At 46.6% G+C, this 18,144-nt stretch overlaps 1 protein-coding gene across 2 annotated transcripts in view; it reads left to right on the top strand.

Moving 5' to 3' along the window:
- The first annotated feature begins 2,587 nt into the window (after positions 1–2,587).
- Positions 2,588–18,144, top strand: part of nkain4 (sodium/potassium transporting ATPase interacting 4) — a 30,227-nt gene continuing 14,670 nt past the window's right edge. For both annotated transcript variants that reach the window (XM_067240755.1, XM_067240754.1), the window contains exons 1-4: positions 2,588–2,879; positions 14,179–14,316; positions 15,227–15,307; positions 17,052–17,249. In XM_067240755.1, coding sequence (XP_067096856.1) covers positions 2,826–2,879; positions 14,179–14,316; positions 15,227–15,307; positions 17,052–17,249 — 471 coding nt within the window. In that variant the 5' untranslated portion in view covers positions 2,588–2,825. The remainder of the gene's footprint in view (positions 2,880–14,178; positions 14,317–15,226; positions 15,308–17,051; positions 17,250–18,144) is intronic.

Here is an 18,144-nt window from a genome sequence, read left to right as displayed (position 1 = left end):
CACTTTGTAGTTTGCCATGGTGGGAGATGTCTATATTATAGAATCTTCTAAGTCTAGCCTACATTCTCACCTTGCCATTTATGGCAAATAATCAATAATCTAGAGAGACAAAGTCAAAATAGTATCCTGATTAATTTCCCATTCACAGCAACAATGCAACAGAGGTTATCTGTCTGAACAAAACTTCACATTCTCTTCCTCTCTTTGTATCAGTGTATCTGTGTGCTTGTTCAGCAGCTCCAAATATAGCCCCAATTAGTAGTCATCTATTCACAATCAGCACACCCAGTCTCACTGCTAGTTGCCACCTGGTGTTGTAGGACATGAAAACATCTTGAATCCAGACATTTAGGACAGAGATGGAATCCATTTTACTCTCGTGTCTCCAGCGGAATCACGCACGATAAATTGGTTGTCAGTGGTGCGTGTATGTGTGAGTCTTTGTGTATGAGTATTTGTGAGAGCGTCCGAGAGTGAGAAAGAGCAAGGAAGTGAGAGTAAGAGTGGAAATAAATGGAAAGAGATTCTTTCAAAGAGAGAAAAGACGCCTCCCTTTCAGTTAGTCTTTGTGCTGCTGCCTGCCATAAGCCAGACTCTTGGGTCTCGTCTACAATGGCGGTTCTCTGAGAGCACCACGCCAGTGGCTGGCCTGTCACCTCACGTTAGTGTCTCTGGCAAGAACAACAGTCCCCCAGGGCCCAGCGGCAGACTGGACACTGAGGACACAGTGTTGCTCTGTCTCTCTATCTCCCTATTGCTCTCTCTATCACACACACACACACAAGGGCGATAAAGAAGTGTCAAAAGATTTCCCTTGTGAAAAGGGTGAAGAGGGAGCAGAAGGAAACCTCCATTAGTGCTCCTGACATACCCCTGTAAGTGACCTTATTTCTGTCAGGCATCCCAGACAGAGAGAGAGAGAGAGAGAGAGAGAGAGAGAGAGAGAGAGAGAGAGAGAGAGAGAGAGAGAGAGAGAGAGAGAGAGAGAGAGAGTAAAAGAAAGAGAGCTTTCCTTATGGAAACACATATTTCAATTACAACTTTCAAAGAAACATCAATTAGAGAGACACATAGAGTGAATGGGGTTATTTCATGTCCGGAAGCAGTACAGTATATGGGTTAAGAGCAAAATAATGTTCGGTCTAGTTCAGGTCTGGTTCAATCTAATGCTAAAACTAAGATTTCTGATGAACTCATTTTAACATGAAATATTTGCACTCAGCAGACAATCTTAGAAAAAAGGTAATCCAGACAAAAAAAATGCTCCCTAAAAATACCATGTGCTTGTTTTTAGCAAGAGGCACCACTAGGCTGAGTTGAGCTGAGGTGAACTGAGTTCAGCTGAATTGAGGAGACTAGGTTAGACTAGGTTAGGTTAGGTTTGGTCAGGCTAGGCTTATAGGCTAAGCTGGGCTGGGATAGGTTAGGCTGAGGTTAGGCTAAGGTTAGGCTGAGTGATGTGTAATAAAGGGACAGAGCAGGGCTTTTATTGAGCGGAGAGGATGAGTGTGTGATGTAATCAAAAGTGAAGTGTTCCCTCACTCAGTGGGCAGACGCATAAAAGATGTATTACTCTGGTGCTGGGAGAGGTGGCAACATGCTTGGCCATGAGAGAGCTCAGAGAAAGGGAGAGGGGAAAGCAACAACAGAAGAGAGAAAGTAAGATACAGAGGGAAACAGTATGTAGGACTGAGAACTGTAGAGAGAGAGAGTGGAGGAGGACAGTCAGATGAAGAAAGCAAGAGGGATGAAGAGATGATGAGAGGGAGGGGAAAGTGTTGCTTTAAACGTTTTTTCTATTATACTGTACGTAAATCAGATGGATCTAGGGGGTCACTGGGGAGAAGGTAGGAAAGATGGAGAATAGGAAGATTGAGCGTAGTCGTTTATCTGTTGAGGGAAAGTATTGAACAGTCAAAGGCCTGAAGGAGGGAGTGTGGAAGGAGAACAGGAGACATTGGCAGGGTGGAGATGGTGCAGAGGGGCATTTATCTTATTTCAGGATTAATTTACACAAGTCTGTGTAATATATAAGAGAACCAAGTAGCAGATGAACGTCTATGTAGCACACTGAATCCATTGTATGTAGCAGTGGCTGACGTTTTAGCGCTTCCCATCACTTCCACTGTGACTGTCTCAGCTCATAATAATGGTGTCTTTTTAAATGGACACCAGGTGGCGCAAGTCTCATTTTAAGCAGGCCTATGTGAGCGGTTCTCTTTCTGGTGTGCCAAAGTCTTGTTTAATATGGTTGTAGTGTACAGTGGATTTTAAAGTGGACAGCGCTGAATTTAATAGATTGTAAACTCATAACAAACTGACTCAGATCAACCTGAAATATAGCGATGAAATGCTATGTTCTTACAGAAATATAATAGGGCACTGTCATGAATTAGGTAGGTCATTCGTTTACTAGTTTTATTTGTAGAATTCAATGTCACATGACATGAGTACCATTTGTCAATCTCCCAGGATTCTTATGTCGACGCCCCATCTACCCCATGCTCCCCCCTCTTCCCAACATACAGTCGCGCGCACACACGCACGCTGGACTCGATCTACCTAGTTAACAACTCAACTTCGCCGCGACCACCGGAGACTACCAAAACCCCGGGCCAGCACCTCATAGACACACACACAAAGCGACCAACAGAAGGGGTGGAGAAAATAATGGGACGCTGGTGCCTGGAGCTTACACCCTTCATACAGGACCTTGTCTAGAATCGCTCATAGTAGGGAGAGCTCCGGTGTAGCTATTGTCACCCGCCGCGACCCAAGGTCTCTTGTCCCCTGTGTTTCAAGATTGCTATTTTGATTTTAACACAATGGGGTGCTGCAGTGGCCGGTGCACGCTCATCTTTATTTGCACGTTCCAGTTGGTGAGTGTGTGACTGTTCCTTTTTTCAAAAAATTACAAACACGCCTTTCCTTTGTAACTCATTGTTTGATTCGTTATGTTATTATTCGTACGCCTAAATTGGAGACTTGTTTGGTTAACTTGATACCTCATATTACAACTGTTACGACCAAAAACATGCATGTTGCTATGCTTAGTTGCCCAAACACCCACCCACGTGTATGAACAAGCTAGTTGTCTCGCATGCAGGATGTGTATTTTCTTCTTAACTTTGGCTGATCCACGAGGTTGAAGTCACCGCGTGAGGATACTTGATATGGCTTGTTATGGTGGTCGGATACCAGCGATCTGTGCTGAGATACTTGTCCGTCTGTGCCCTACCGATAGTTACCAAGTTAGATTCTAAGTCTAATTGCCCGTTAAAACGTGACCCTTTTCAAGACAAAACGTCTCCTATTGTCAACGACAGTCGTTGGAATTTATACAGTCAGTCTTTTCAAAAACATCTGAGAACTGAGGAGAATCTGAATCTATGTGTACGGTCCACTGTGGAACGTACACATAGTTTTCACTACTCGCACTTTAGCTGAGAACCCTACTGTGTTGGGACTGCTGACTGGAGGGATCAGTGCACCCTGCTCTACATTTCTCTTCAGCGTGTAGCCTTTTCAGCATATTACAAATGTTACTCTGTGATCCTAAACCATGAATTGTCCCCACCTCTAGTGCACTGCACCACTGGAGAGAGATTGGTACCAAGAACAAATCAGTGAACCCAGATCCATGACATTTTACATCCAACATCACAGTTGGTCCTATATCTTCTATTCTCTCTTTTTTACCTTCTTTCTCTCAACAGTCAACAGTCCCCAGGCTGAGGTGGAGCTGACAGGGTGTGAGGATGTTATTTATGAGGGCATTAAAATTGAGCTCACTGGCACAGACATGTAAGCCCATAGTATACAGCCATGTCACCACTTCAGGTAGCACCAGAGTTCAGTGCTCAACTGGCGGTTTGTGTAAAGCTCAGATATCATTTTTTCTCACGCACCACAGGGTTCAAGGCCTTGGAGTAAGGGAGGTGTCCATATCAACATAAGGAATGTTCCCAAATGATGAAAATAGAAAATAATACTGCACACTGAACAATGGGCTTCTCCAGATCCCAGTTTGGTATCGACTGATGTGTGGTGCTGTCCTTTTCTGACCCTTGTCAACAGTGATAGGCTGTTTTCTCTGATAAGCTATACTAGATGATCCAGGCTTGATTACCTGCTGTAATTCCCTATCCTCTGAATAAGCATCCTACAGTGTTGTAGGACAATTGTTGTAACATTGGGTTGACTCCAAGTCCTACAGTCGCAGGTTTAGGATTAGAGATCTATTATCTGCATTTTGTATCAGAAAGCACTGCACTGGGTGACAATGACTGAGATGAATGAAGTTGGTTTGGACTGTGGTGTGTACTATGTAAGGTATGTTTGTTGTGCTTTAGTAGGCTTCTTCTTATGGAACTCTTACCACTGAGCTGAAATTCCTTCATGTAGTCTATGGTATTGTGGAGACCAGCTACAGAATCCAAACTCATTTGCCATCTCGACGGGAGTCTTGAGTGCAACAGTGATTCAAAAAGCTCCATTACTGGGTATGAAATGACTTCTTTCTGAGTAAGAATGATGGTGATGGGGAAATATAAAACTCCTATCAAGATGTTCTTCCCCGACCATGTGATAGAGTTGGAGGAAAGGAAAGCACTCTTCTAAAATCAGTTTACTGGTTGGTTTTGGAATAAGACGTAGTCATGGCTGTTTGAGATCATATCTGAGTGCAGAGGTAGGATCTCTTTGAGGCTGGAGTCTGTCTTCTTCAGCTCTTCAAGGTCTGATTCCACTGTGCCAGTACTGTTTAGGGCTGCTGAAGACTGTCACCTGGGGGCAGGAATGTGACAAACGTGCGCGCTCATACACACACCTTTAAAATATGATTACCTCAGGCCACTTGAGATCTACACCATTTGTCGTCTCGTTTCCATTACCTTATTTCTCCTTCCTTCCTGTCTGTCTGCCTTCGTCCTCATCTCCGTGTGGGGTTCAAGGAGAGCTGGTGTGTCTGCAGTTACACCTGTGTAGCCAGAACAGGATCTTGCTTTTGGAATTACGAATTCATGAATTCTCCCTATGTCTGGAAACCACAAGGCTCGGACTTTGAGAGAGATTGAAACTTGGGCACAGCACTGCCAAAGCAGCACTATTATGACAAACTACCTAACTACAAGCTAGCCTTTTTTACACACACACAAACACACACACACACACACAAACACACACACACTACCAAGGGACCCAACCAGACAAACCCACCTGTTTTCTTCCCCCTCGGCTGACCTTATTTCCTCATTAGGGAGAAGGAGAGGGAGCATTTGTTTTAAGGTGTATAAACCTGTCAACAGCCTGCCTAAAGAGTCCCTGAAGACTCCCAGAACAGCATTATACTCCCCATCACTTGCCCTGTGTGCCTCCACACACTTCCTCTCTAGAGTCTTCACCTCTCTTTCTCACACACACACACAAACACACACACACTGGGTTATGAGTTTGACCTCCTGAGAAGATGGGTCAGGTTGTCCCCTTCTTGACCCACCGTAGACTTCAGGTGTGTGTCAAAAGACAGGAGAACAAGGGGAATTAACTCTGACCCCACCAGGAGGGAAACATGACTATAAATAACGCAGCCTCCCATTTTCCTCACATGTAACAACAGCCCTGCAGAACCACATAGGCTACATCCAGGATGTGAGGTGATGATGGGCTAGGAAAGTAGTACTTTGATCAAACCACTCATAGAATTGATGCCATTCCTAATTGAATTGTGGTTCCATCGACTGACCGAGCGATGCCGGCGATTTCCCTGCGAAGTTTGATAATGAGCTTCTATTGATTAGAAATCCTCTAGTCTCACTCAGCTAGACTACAACTAATGTTGACCACTGGTAGGGCTCTTAGTACTGCTCAGACCCAGAGAATGGCTGGCACTCTGCCTCGTCCACTGATTTGTTTTGTTTTTCTGAAAAGGTTTTAGATTGTTTGGGGTAGACTGTCCTCAAGTTGACCTGTTGTGTAAAAGCTGGAATGTTTGACAAAAGGAAATGATCAGGCACCAGGCCCATGCTTGTTATGAAGCTCAAGTTCTTGAAAAACACTATAAAACACAGACACTTTCTGTCTCTCTCTCACTCTCACACTCTCTCAACCCTGATGCTGGGGAACACAGCTCAATGGCCAGGGGTTTGATGGATGATGGAGGCCTCCTAATTGGTCATGGAGGCTGTATCTAGGACCCACCACCACAAACACACACAGGTCTGGAGTAATGAGGTCAGAACTGGACAACATTGACTCTGCAACTGCCCTCTAAGAATCTGTCTGCGGAACACACAAGCATACTATACAACAAGCCCACATGTGTGGTGCGATCTATTTGCAAACATACTTTATGATGATGATATGTTGGGGTTCTTCTCTGTGGCTGGGGGGTGGGGGCAGGCCACTCTGAGAGTGCGGAGGGGAGGGGAGGGAGGAGCCAGGGGTGTAATCATAGGGAGCGAGACGAGGAGAGGAGTGGTCATGGATTATTCCCCCCCCACACCAGCACCCCTTAAAGGTTAACCCTTCTCAGTGACTAGTGTGTGTGTGTGTTTGTCATTGCTGTGAAAAACTCCATCTCTTCTCCGTCACGTTTGATGCCACTCTAAAGGCAGAACCTTTTGAAAGAGGGTTCAACAGATGTGTTATAGGCATGTTTAGATGTACAACAGGAAATGCTTCCTCTGAGAAGATCACCAAGACAAACTTCAGTCTTCTGTCTTCAAAGAGATTTCCTCCCCCTGCACCAGCTCTGCTGGTTTTACACCATTCAAATGCATCATTGAATATTCATAAGCTTAGGGGATGCTGGATATCTCGCCATACACTGTCTACCCCTCCCCCAGAAACACACACATACACAATACTCATACACGACACACACACGCGTCCTGTTACAGCTTTAATATGAATGCAGACCAAGTGTCATTACTGTAATTACGGCAGCTGGAGTGAATGACATGACAATAAAAGTTAGCCTAACATGCTGTCAGGGCAGAAGACGAGAGTGCGTGTGTTTCTGGGGGAGGGGGAGATGTGTGCCCCCTGTCAGTGCCCAGGATGGAGCTCTGAACAGGGACCCTCACCTCAGCCCATGTCTCATCTGGAGGGAGAGCAGGCACCCATGATGACACTCAAAGACATCTTTATAACCCCCTTATAGTCACAATGGTGGGTGTTCTAGGACAGTGTTTTGTCAATGTGATCCATTATAATGAATTGCGTTTCCTTGGCCCTGTCAGGTTGATGGAAGAGAGAGGGCGACAGGAGCTGAGTTGAGAGTCATAGTCACTCCATCTTAAGCTCAATTTCTCTATCCTACATCTCCCTTTGCCTCTCAATCTCTCATAGGAACTCTTTATAAACCCTCTCACTGAAGAGCTTCATGTTCAGGTGGCAGAAATCCACTGTCCTGCACCTCCTGTGTATGTGGAGTCCTGTTGTAAAAGCCATACACAAACCACACAGTGTTCTAGACTCCAGCATGTTCTATATGCTCTACTTTCTCCCCAAGATGGACAGCCTGCATTGGCATCTGATAGGGAGATATTCTCTGGAAATGTCCAGGTTATCGTTGTTTTGTGGGTCAATGATGAATAGTCGTTTGGTGTCTTCCTAAAAGGCCACCGCCGTAAGTCATAGTTAAGACTTGACAAGATCAAAGTACTTTTAGTGAACCCAACAAAAACAAGCCAGTCAATGGTGGTGGTCCAAGGTGCTACTGAACAAATGATCTCTCCCTGTCTCTCTGTAGGCTCTCTTATACAGCCTCTTCAAGGCGGAAATGTTGCTCCTTTTTGCCGCCTCACAGTCCTGTATAAAAGGTACACGGAATGGAGGGGTGATTGTTGTACCGGCATTAAGCTGTTAGTGGAGGTAGTCACAGAGCCGAATCGGTATCTGTGTGAAAGAGAGCCGGCATGGCAGGACTACACACACCTGACGCCGACCCCACACTTCAGATGTGCAGATCTTGTGTGAGCGGGGCAGGATTCTTCCGCCTTTGATTCAGTCTGAGCAAACCAAGCCAGAGAAATGAGGGGTATACGGCAACATAGCGGGAATTCCATTTGAAAAGGGCTTGATTGTCTCTGTCTCGCTCTGTTCTTAGACCCCCAGTGTGTGTTACTGATTGTCCGATTGACTGATGCAGTGTTAATTATCTAGCCTGCCCTGTTCCACTCCAGCCTGGAGGCTCAATCAGAGTCCAGGTAGCAGACACACTACTGGGGATATGGAGCAACTCTCATGTCTGCCTACTTAAGCCTTAATACTCTGTGGGAAGTCCAGAACCACAAGACTCTAGCGGTGAAGAAACAGTCTGATCTTTCCATTCCATATCTCGTGTGTGGTTGTTTTAGGGAAGCAGATGGCGTGTAGACCTGCTGTTAGGGGTCGTGGTGATAAAAGGGTTCTGAGGGTCAGACACGAGGTGACTGCTGCGGCTGCATGTCCTGCTCTCAGACACACCTGACGCCCACACATCCCACCAGACAGGCGTGTCCTCAGATCAGATGTGTGCTTGTCATACTGGAGCCCAATTAGCAAATGGTTCAGAGTTAAATGAGGATCCCAGTCTTTAAATGTTAGGTCAAAATTATTTTTGAAGAGATGGTTTCTCTCTATTTTCTCATTCTGTTTTCAGTTTGTCTCTCTATCTTCCTTGTGCGCCTTCTCCCTTCCCCCTCTTCATATAGTTTAGTGGTGGTGGAGGAGGCAAGGTGTTTGAATTATTGATTGCTCTTTGATTTATCATTTGAGTCTAAGCCTTTGTAGGAGAAGGCAACGAAGGAGAGGGAGAAAGGGGTAATGAAATGGAGAGTGAGTGGGGGTTGGATAGACCTCTTCTAGTCCTGACCAATTAGGGGTATGACCCCCGTAGACCTGGGGCCAATCTCTCCCTTTTACTCTGTGACATCTTGTTACCACGGAAACTGGGATGGGGTAATAAGATGCTGCTGCTCCCACAGGAAATGAAGCAGTCACCAGGAGGGCTGGGTGTCCAGCATGGTGAATGTCCCTGGTGTACTGCTGGAGATTAGGGGAGGAGGCACCGTTGTGGAGAAGCTTAGCCCCCTGAAGAGTCTGGTCCTGGAGTCTGTTTGGCTATGTTGGAAGGTTAAGATGATGATATGCCAGGCTGAGAACCTAACCACAGAATGCATACCCACCCAAAAATGAACATGGGAATGAACTTTATATAGCAACTGTTTCAGCAGCTGAGAAATAGCCTACATGAAGCAGTGCTAGTGGTCAGATATGATTTATATTTAGCTTGTCACGGTCAAGACACACACATGTTTTTCTCTGAAGTGAACAGTGCTTTCCTTCTCTTTGACCCTGACCGGGGCTTCATGCTGATAGAAACTCTTTGGAGTTTCTTGTGCAGAGGAGCTGTGCCTCGCCTTCTTTCTTTTTCCTTTTCTCTAAATCAAAATGTATTTTCTCTTTCCATCTTGAAATTGTTCTAAATTATCTACAATACTTATCTCGCTCTCTCTAGATTATGGTGTCTATTTTGTAGACCTTGTGTCAATTTCACCTTTAAAATGTGGTTGCGTGTCAAATTGTGTGTCTGTGTTTGTGTGAGCATAAGGTGTGCGTGTGTGTAGGGTGGTGAGTCACTGTAGAGATGGATCTTGGTGTCCCACAGACTACAAAGATGGAGACCAAAGATAAAGAACTTGACCCTGGCCATTAGACACTAGACACAGCCCTGTGTTTGCATTACACAGGCTCCAGGTTTGTCGTTTGTCCAAATGGATGGCAGAGTTATAAACAAGTCTATCATCAGTCTTGTTTAACCAGCAGCTGATGGTAGATGGATGAGGGGACAAGATGGCTGCCCTGCCGGAGTTAAACGTCAGATTCTGACATGTTGATCACTAGGAACAATGGGATTATGACGAAAATAGCAACTTCACAGAGTCAATTACGGGAAATAGAATCAGGGGTAAAAACTGCCGACAGCTGTTTGGCCTCCCTTCCTGCTTACAGTACGTGATCAGAATGCCTCTGAAGTAGGGGCCTGGTGAAATTTGCGTCTGGCTAATTGGAGTACAAGCCTCCCTCTCTGTTGTATCTGGGACGTGAGGAGGAGGCTGCTTGATTTAACCCAGCCTTGGTATTCTTCCATCCATCGTTCATGTGAAGGGGATTTTCTGTCTATCGTTGTCCTGGTTTTGTTCTGTCAGTTACTGTGGGGATAAAAGATGTGAGGGAGACAAGGGAGAGAGAGAAGGGGAGAGAGAGAGAGACTGAAGTTTTTTCATTTAGAAGTCACAAAGCGGAAATACCCTGGAGATTGGAACCAACAGATGCTGTGAAGGCGGCCCACAAGTGTCACAGATGATGAGAGTAATCATGGTTGCTGGCTTTTAAATATCTATGAATGTCCAGGAACATTTCAGCCAGTAAACTATATATAAAATGACAAGCCAAAAGGTTCTGCCTTATGGATAAACTGGTGCAAAGATGGACTGTTGGGAAAGGGTGGAGTGAATGAAATACGTTTGTTGGACTGAGGCCTGTAGCCTGTGAAGTTTCTGTGCGTCTGGTTGGGATGGTCGTCTGGATACTGTACATCTGTAGGAGGCCCAGTTCTCCCAAGTCTTATCAGGAAGAATTGCAGTCATGGAAGGGCCACTAGCTCTCAAGGGGATAAGAAGATAGCAATATAGAGACAGAGGGCAGGGGGATGGACAGAAGATAAGATGGATGGAGAGAATAGAAGGTAGGAGGAGAGGGTTGAAGGAAGGCCAAGGAGGAGTGGGAACGGGTAAGAAAGTCGAAAGGGAGACATGCAGCTTTAAGGGAAGAGAAGCGAGAAGAGAAAAGGAGTGATGCGAAGTGAGGGAACGGAGAAGAGATTGGATATAATCAAAATGGGGGATACGGAGAGCACGTGGATGGAGAAGAGATGGAAGTCGGCCAGAGGAAGAGGAAGGCTGGGTTTTGAATCCACCCTCTCCTCCACCTCCTAATCCATGGTTCCCAGCAACCAGGGCATCTGTACTAGCTGTGTCCATAAAGCTAAAACTGTCAGAACTCACACACAGGCACACACACTATTAGTTACGCAAAGACCAGCCAGACACAAGAGTCTAATGACCTAATTGACCCAAATTCGGGTTGAGAAATGGGCCTGGAGGAAGTTTTTGCCTCCACCGCTGGCTACTCAGGGATGAGAGGGATCCACAGCCTGAGCCTCACTTCATTTGCCACCAGTAGATAATCCCTTGGTTTCTAGCAGTACCCTCTGCTGCTCACTCTCGCTGGTTCTCATTTTCTCTCTCCTGATTCCATCCGTCAAGGCTGGTGAATGTGTGTGTTTACCGTTTATCACTGAAGGCAGTGACGGCATGCCAGGTGAAGCGTAATTGGCGTTCTCTGTGACTCAGCTCTATACAGGCCGATGACTCGACCCTCTTCTGTTCTATACAGGTCAGGTGACTCAGAGCTGGCTGCTGATAGAGAAGGAGTCTGAGTGCTCCAGAGGTCTGACTTCTCTCACACAAACCTGTCGGGCCCTGTAGACTAAGGAGTGGCAAGGAAGATGGAGGAATGTGTCTGGTTTCGAGTGTGTATTATCAAATCCTATAGGTTAACGCTTGAGCTTGTGTGTCAGCCGAAGGTGATGCGCCTGTCTGACTGGAGGATGGTGAGGGATAAATGGTAAATGGACTGCATTCATATAGCACTGTTCTACCTTAGCGGCACTCAAAGCGCTTTACAATGTTTGCCTCTCATTCACCCATTCATACTCACACTCACACATACCGACGGCAGCGAGCTACCATGCAAGGCGCCGGCCGGCCCATCGGGAGCAACTTGGGGTTCAGAGTCTTGCTCAAGGATACTTCGGCACATGACCTAGGAGGAGTCAGGGATCGAACCGCCAACCTTGCGATTAACAGGCAACCCTCTCTACCCCCTGAGCCACAGCCGCCCCCAAGAGAGCAGCCGGGTGGGTTTTAGACGGCACGCTAACAAACACTGCTCACCCCACAGCCTTGGGAGAACTGGGGGGCGTTATCCGGTGTTGTCTGCTCTCGGCTCCATAATTAGTGAGCGAGCAAAGAACATCAAGCGTCTGCTCTGACTCTCTCATCCCTCCCACGTTCACTGCCATCTTCTCATCCCTCTCTCTCCTAGGCGTCTCTCTCTCTGTCTCATCCTTGACTAGGATGTTGCGGAAGAGAGGCGGCTCTGCCTCTACAGTATGTTCAGAAGGTGCCTTTGACAACAGCAAAGAGAAACCCATCAAGTGTGCAAGCGATGTATAGATTTAGGATCCATGTTGATGACCTGGTATCATATGGCAGTAGGAGACATTAATTGATACTTTCCCAGCGTAGGGGAGAGAGGCGCACATGGAAGAAGGCTGAGGGACTGATGTGGGAGAGGCTTGTAGCATCCTGCTATCAGGCTCACCACCGATTCCGTAGCATTTATAGCAGGAGAATGGCCACACGCACACATACTGGCTCGCTCTTTCACTCACTCTCACACACACATTTGACATACACTCTCCATAGGGACTCATTTACACGTGCAGTAGGGTTGTGTGTGATGCTTTTAAGTGCCACTGGTTAGCGGCCTCTCCGTTCCTGGAAGAGTATTGGTATCCACTTGATCAAATTCCACCCCACTTCTGAATAAGCCATTTCCTATCGATAAGGCACAGTGCGCCCACACACACACACACATACACACACACACACACACAGGCCATGGTGAATGTGTGTGTGTGTGTGTGGGTGGGTGCTGCAGAGCGCTCTCCATTCTTGATTGATTGCTGTCATCAGGATGGTGATTGGGTTAGCTGAGATAGCGATGGGCCTGTATCGCATCTCCTCTTTCCTGGTCGTAGTGCATGCCACGGAGGAGAGCTGCTCTCACTGCGAGGCCTGGGGCTGCTGGACATGGAACACACACAGGAGGTGGGGCGGAGAGATGGAGTGATGGGTTAATGAACCAAAAATACAGTCTCAGAGTGATGGTTTATAAACACACCCCATGTTATGTATGAGTAAAGACCAATAATCTGTATAAGATATAAGAAGCCCCAAGGCTACGAAAACATTGTATTTTACATTATTTCGTGATATCTGCAGTTTAAAATGGATCACTTTCAAAGCTGCAACATCCCAGCAGTACTGCCAAAGCAGCAGCTACATACACTCAGGCACCAACACACGCGCACACACGCTTGGGCTACACTTCTTCATCTCTCCCTCCATCTCTCCATTTTGTGCTCTTCTATCCTGCTCATCTGGATCTACTGATCCTCGTCTCTCTGCAGGGTCCTCATCTTAGAAGTGACATCATGTGAGATCTTCTCTCACTTCACCCTCTAGCTTGCCTCACCAGCTTGCTTTCAACATTTCCATCTCATTAAGAAGTGTGTGTGTGTGTCTGCCGTGTTCAGTGGTGCGCGTCTGTCACTGCCGGGGAGACAAGGTTCCACCCGCCCTCATCCATCTTCGTGCGGTTGGCTGCTGTTGACATGTCGACACACGCCAAGACCACACCATCGCCGAGACGCACACTTCGCCTGGCGACGGAATTATAATGAAACAGCTTGTATCCTGGCTCCTCCCCTCACTCTCTCTTACGCCCCACAAATGGCATGTTAATTGAGTTGATGCAAATATAGTGCCTGGAGTGTAAAGGTGCAAATGTCTTCGTTTTGTTTTCGCTCTTCTGATATAATGTGACACCAAGGGAGGCCAGAGGAGAGGGGGGGGGAGCAGGCCGGGTGGGCAGGGAGGACCAAGAGAGTGTGTGTGTTTTATTCAACCATCAGTGGAATGTGTTTTCCTGTTTCAGTCTGGGTGGGTTCCACAGTATTGTGTGAGTGTGTATTGTTTCTAATGCATGGCTTTGCTCAGTGCTGACCTGTTAGAAGAACGGAAGGCCCTCTCTCATAATCCCCTTCCAGGTTGCTCCTGGCAGGAACTTTGGAAACTTTTGCCTTTTACTTGGCTCAGAGTTAGGTTGGATCAAATAATTTGTTATTGTTTGTTCACTCTATGTGGCAGGCTGTGTATTTTTCTAAGTAAGTACTCTAGTTTGTTCATTAACCCCTCTATTTCTCCTCCCTCCCCCCTTTCTCTCTTTCCATCTATCCTCACTCTCTTACCCCTTCCACCCTCTTTACTACTCTCTCATCTGTAGATGGTGGCGTTGGAGAGGCAGGTGTTTGACTTTCTGGGCTACCAGTGGGCTCCCATCCTGGCCAACTTCTTCCACATCATCGTCGTTATACTGGGACTCTTTGGCACCATCCAGTACCGGCCACGCTACATTGTGGTGGTGAGAAAACACACAACCTAAAGCATTAGGCCACTTGTTTTATTTCGCTTTGGCCATAGCTGTGGCTTAAACATTGTTTGTGTTAATCGTAATCAGCTGGTAATTCTACACTCTAACAAAGTGCTTCCTAAACCCCACCAATCTCTCAGGATTTAGGATTTTCTTTAATCAGAAGGGTTAATCAGAGGTTAAGGAGATTTATGTAAATACTGAACTGTATTTCAAAGCAAGATAGTTATTCTGCCATCTTACACTGGAGTTTCTTAAAGTGTGAGACACAAATGTGAAAGACAACATCTATCGACAGGGTAGGCCTGTGAGGGTGACGTGTGCTGGGGATTGTGAGGAGAGGAAAGAAAGAGGCAGTGACAGAACGTAGGAGTCACTAGCAAAAAAACAATTGTGTCAGCTTTTGTTGGAAAAGGAGGTGAGGAGCTATGTGACTCAACATGTCAGATGGTGGTTGTGGTCGTTAGTTGGTGGTTGCGGTCGTAGGTTGAGGGCTTTGGCCTCAGGGTTGACTCTATACGAAGGGTACTTGATGACTCAAGGTGAGTCAGCCTGTTGCTCAATGCGTTAACTGGAGTTGAACCAAAGCCCCTCGTCACAGCAACCGCCCCTAGCCAGTCAGCAACAGTGCACTCAAGTACTTCTATAAAGTACTTGGCCTCAACAGATTTAAACCTCCACTGCCTAAGGACTTACAGTTCAGTAGCTTTGTGTTGAAGAAATAAAGTGTGTGTTGACCCCAACAATGTACCACTTCAGTTATGTAGCAACAGTGTTCTAGCTATACATTATCATATCTGTCTGTCTATAAAATCATGTCTTGTTAGATCATAGCTAACGGCACTTTGGGAGATGATGAAGCGAGTCGTTGTGATGTCCTGTGTGTGTTTGTGTTGTGCAGTACACTGTGTGGGCTGCTCTCTGGGTGGCCTGGAATGTCTTCATCATCTGTTTCTACCTGGATGTGGGAGGCCTCTCCAAGGTAAGACCTGCTCACACGTTCTCTACCAGAAGCTCACCTCCTCACAGCTCATGTCATTTAGCCAGGAGGACTCATACCTCTATAAGTACTATTGCTGTGTGTGTGTTCTACTTCATTCATTACGTGTTTGTACAAATCTTTGGCATTCTGGAAAATTCGACCATGCACACATGCACACTCAGTCAGACAAACACACACACATGCACTCAGAGAATTTGGTCTGGTTCCTTCAGGTCTTCCCTGCTCCCCGGGGGCTCCATTTAGATTAAAGTGTTAATCTGCACAAGGGGATGTGTTCTGTCACCCCCCATTATATCACTCACTCCATCCTGTTCCTCTTCCTCCTCTCTTCTCTGGATCAAGATTAAACACAGACGGCTGGCCAATGAGAGCAGACACATAGTCATGTATAGGGTTACAGACCAGTGAATTTGTGTGAGATCTCCCCAGGCTTTGTAAATTTGGTACCCCATGGCTCAGGTGTGTGTGTGTGGGTGTGGGTGTGTGTGTTCCTGGTCGGTAGAATAATGAGCCATGGAAGGGCCAGCTGCTTGGGGCTTGGGCTGGGCAGTAACCTGACAGATGGAGCCAGACTGGACTCCTAGAACTGCATATGGTGACCAGGAGGAGAGAAGGCTAATGGATCACAGTCATACAATAACACACACACGCACACACATACAAATACACGCACACACGAAAATCACACTCAAGCACACTCTCCTCTTGACTTTGTCCAAAGCCAAACGACTAGTAACTGATTTCAGGAGAGGTGTGTATAGGGAGAGAGAGAAAAAAAATAAGGGTACAAGGCTCTCAAGTGGTGGGGGGCAGCGGAGGGGGCAGCACGGGGCGGGGGGGGGGGGGGGATCTGCATGCTCTGTCAGCTTCTATTGATACTCCTTCCCCCATACTGCTCGAACGACATGGCTTCTGACAGTTCCTACCCCCCCCCCCCACACACGCACACACATCCACCTCACACACCGCTCTTGCTCAGATGAACACACCAAAGTTGGTCATAAGGATTTCATAACCAATAACAAATAACCGATTTGGCTACTGTGATCATGTGTCCCTGATATTCATGCATCATAAAAATGGCTAACTAACAAACAAGAAAGGCATTAGACCTACACACACACAAACACACACACAGTAGACATTTCCACAAACGGATGTGTTTGATTGGTGTGGACTGACCTTGAGTCCTTATTTGTGAGGATTGATTAGAGCCTCAGGGTGTGTGTCAGGGAATACCAAGCATGTAGCCAGCAGTCATCAGCCTAGCAGCAGGTCCCTCAGCTCAGGACTGCTTACACACTTCTACCATTAGTGTAGATGACATGAGATACCTCACTATCAACTATCAATACTGTCATGTCGTTAGTCCTCCAAATTCTACCTACTGACCGTAGGTGTGTGTGTGTCCGTGTCTGTAGGCCTCATGGTTGTTTCCTGACAGCAGCCCATTGCCCTGCTTAAATAATGCATGCCTTGTCACTGCTGGGCAGCTGTGGGATACATTGCTGTATCGGACTATTGATTGACGTGCATTTGAATCTGTGTGTATCATACAGGGTTGTGTGTGTCTGTGTGTTTGGTTTTTGCTTTTGAGCCTGTGTGTGCCTATATTTCCTGTGTGTGTGTGCGCGTGTGTGCATGTGTGCTTTTGAGCCTCTGTGTTTAGCTTTCCTAAGGATGTGTCTTCATGTCCTGTGTGTGTGTGTGTTTTTCTTTCCAGGACAGCGACATGCTGACGTTCAACATCTCGGCCCACCACTCGTGGTGGAGTGAGCACGGCCCGGGGTGTGTGAGGAAGGAGATGCCCCAGCCAGGCATGCGCACCGCCGACACCCAGTCCTACATCTCCGTCATGGGCTGCCTCATGGAGTACCAGTACATAGAGGTCGTACACAGCAGCACCCAGATCCTCATAGCTGTGAGTGTTCACCTTCTCTACAAATGCCTGTGTCACACACACACACTCTAACACCTCGGGCCTAACGCTGTGGTTACGAAGCAAAAAAGAAAACTGTGTAACTAGAAGAGAGGGGCACTTTTGTGTTTTTATCTCTCTGTCCCACCCTCCGCACATTGCAGAAAGAGTTCAATATCCATCTCTCTATCTGGGTGTGTCACAGACTGCTGCTGTTAATACAGTGGAAACACAGTGATCATCCAGCCTAGCAGGGGAGGTATGAAGGAAGTCAGGCCTGCCATTGTGCTTGGATGTGGGCAAAGAATGTAGGTCAAAGGGGCTGGGAGCCTCCCATCGCTCAAACATAGTGTCGTCCAAACATGCTACAAACACAGAATCATAGACAAATACAAAAAGACTCTTTCACTAGCAGTCTTCCTCTCCGATCAATGTTCTTACTGTCTGCGTCGAATAAAACCTTTTCACAGACTGGCATACCACCCTATCACACAGTCCCGCTGTGCGTCTCTCACACAGTCATGTTCACACATGCCTCTATGCAGGAGACACTTACTCATTAGTCAGCATTCAGGGGCCTCATCACGCTGGCAGCTGTGTGCTTCCCACGGTGGGGTTTGGAGAACATAGTGTTTTGCCATAGTTGAACGTTAATAAATCCATTAATGTTTAACAACAGGAGATGTTGTGGAGATACATAGACGCTGGATATGCACCTGAACTTCTCCTGAAGTTCTTCTCCTGGTCCCGCCCATCAGAATCCCTGTCACCAATGAGAATGTGGAGTTGTTGGTTAGAAATTCATGGGCTTGTCATATACTTTCTCCAAATGTTTAAGAGGAACGTTTTGAGAGAAACTTTGTGTTTACACATTTAAACAGGCAGTGAGTGGGCGCTG

This window comes from Osmerus mordax, chromosome 7 (genome assembly GCF_038355195.1).
Source record: "Osmerus mordax isolate fOsmMor3 chromosome 7, fOsmMor3.pri, whole genome shotgun sequence".
NCBI classification, from domain to species: domain Eukaryota; kingdom Metazoa; phylum Chordata; class Actinopteri; order Osmeriformes; family Osmeridae; genus Osmerus; species Osmerus mordax.
The sequence above is the reverse complement of the archived record's forward strand: the minus strand, read 5'-3'. Positions and strand labels throughout refer to the sequence as shown.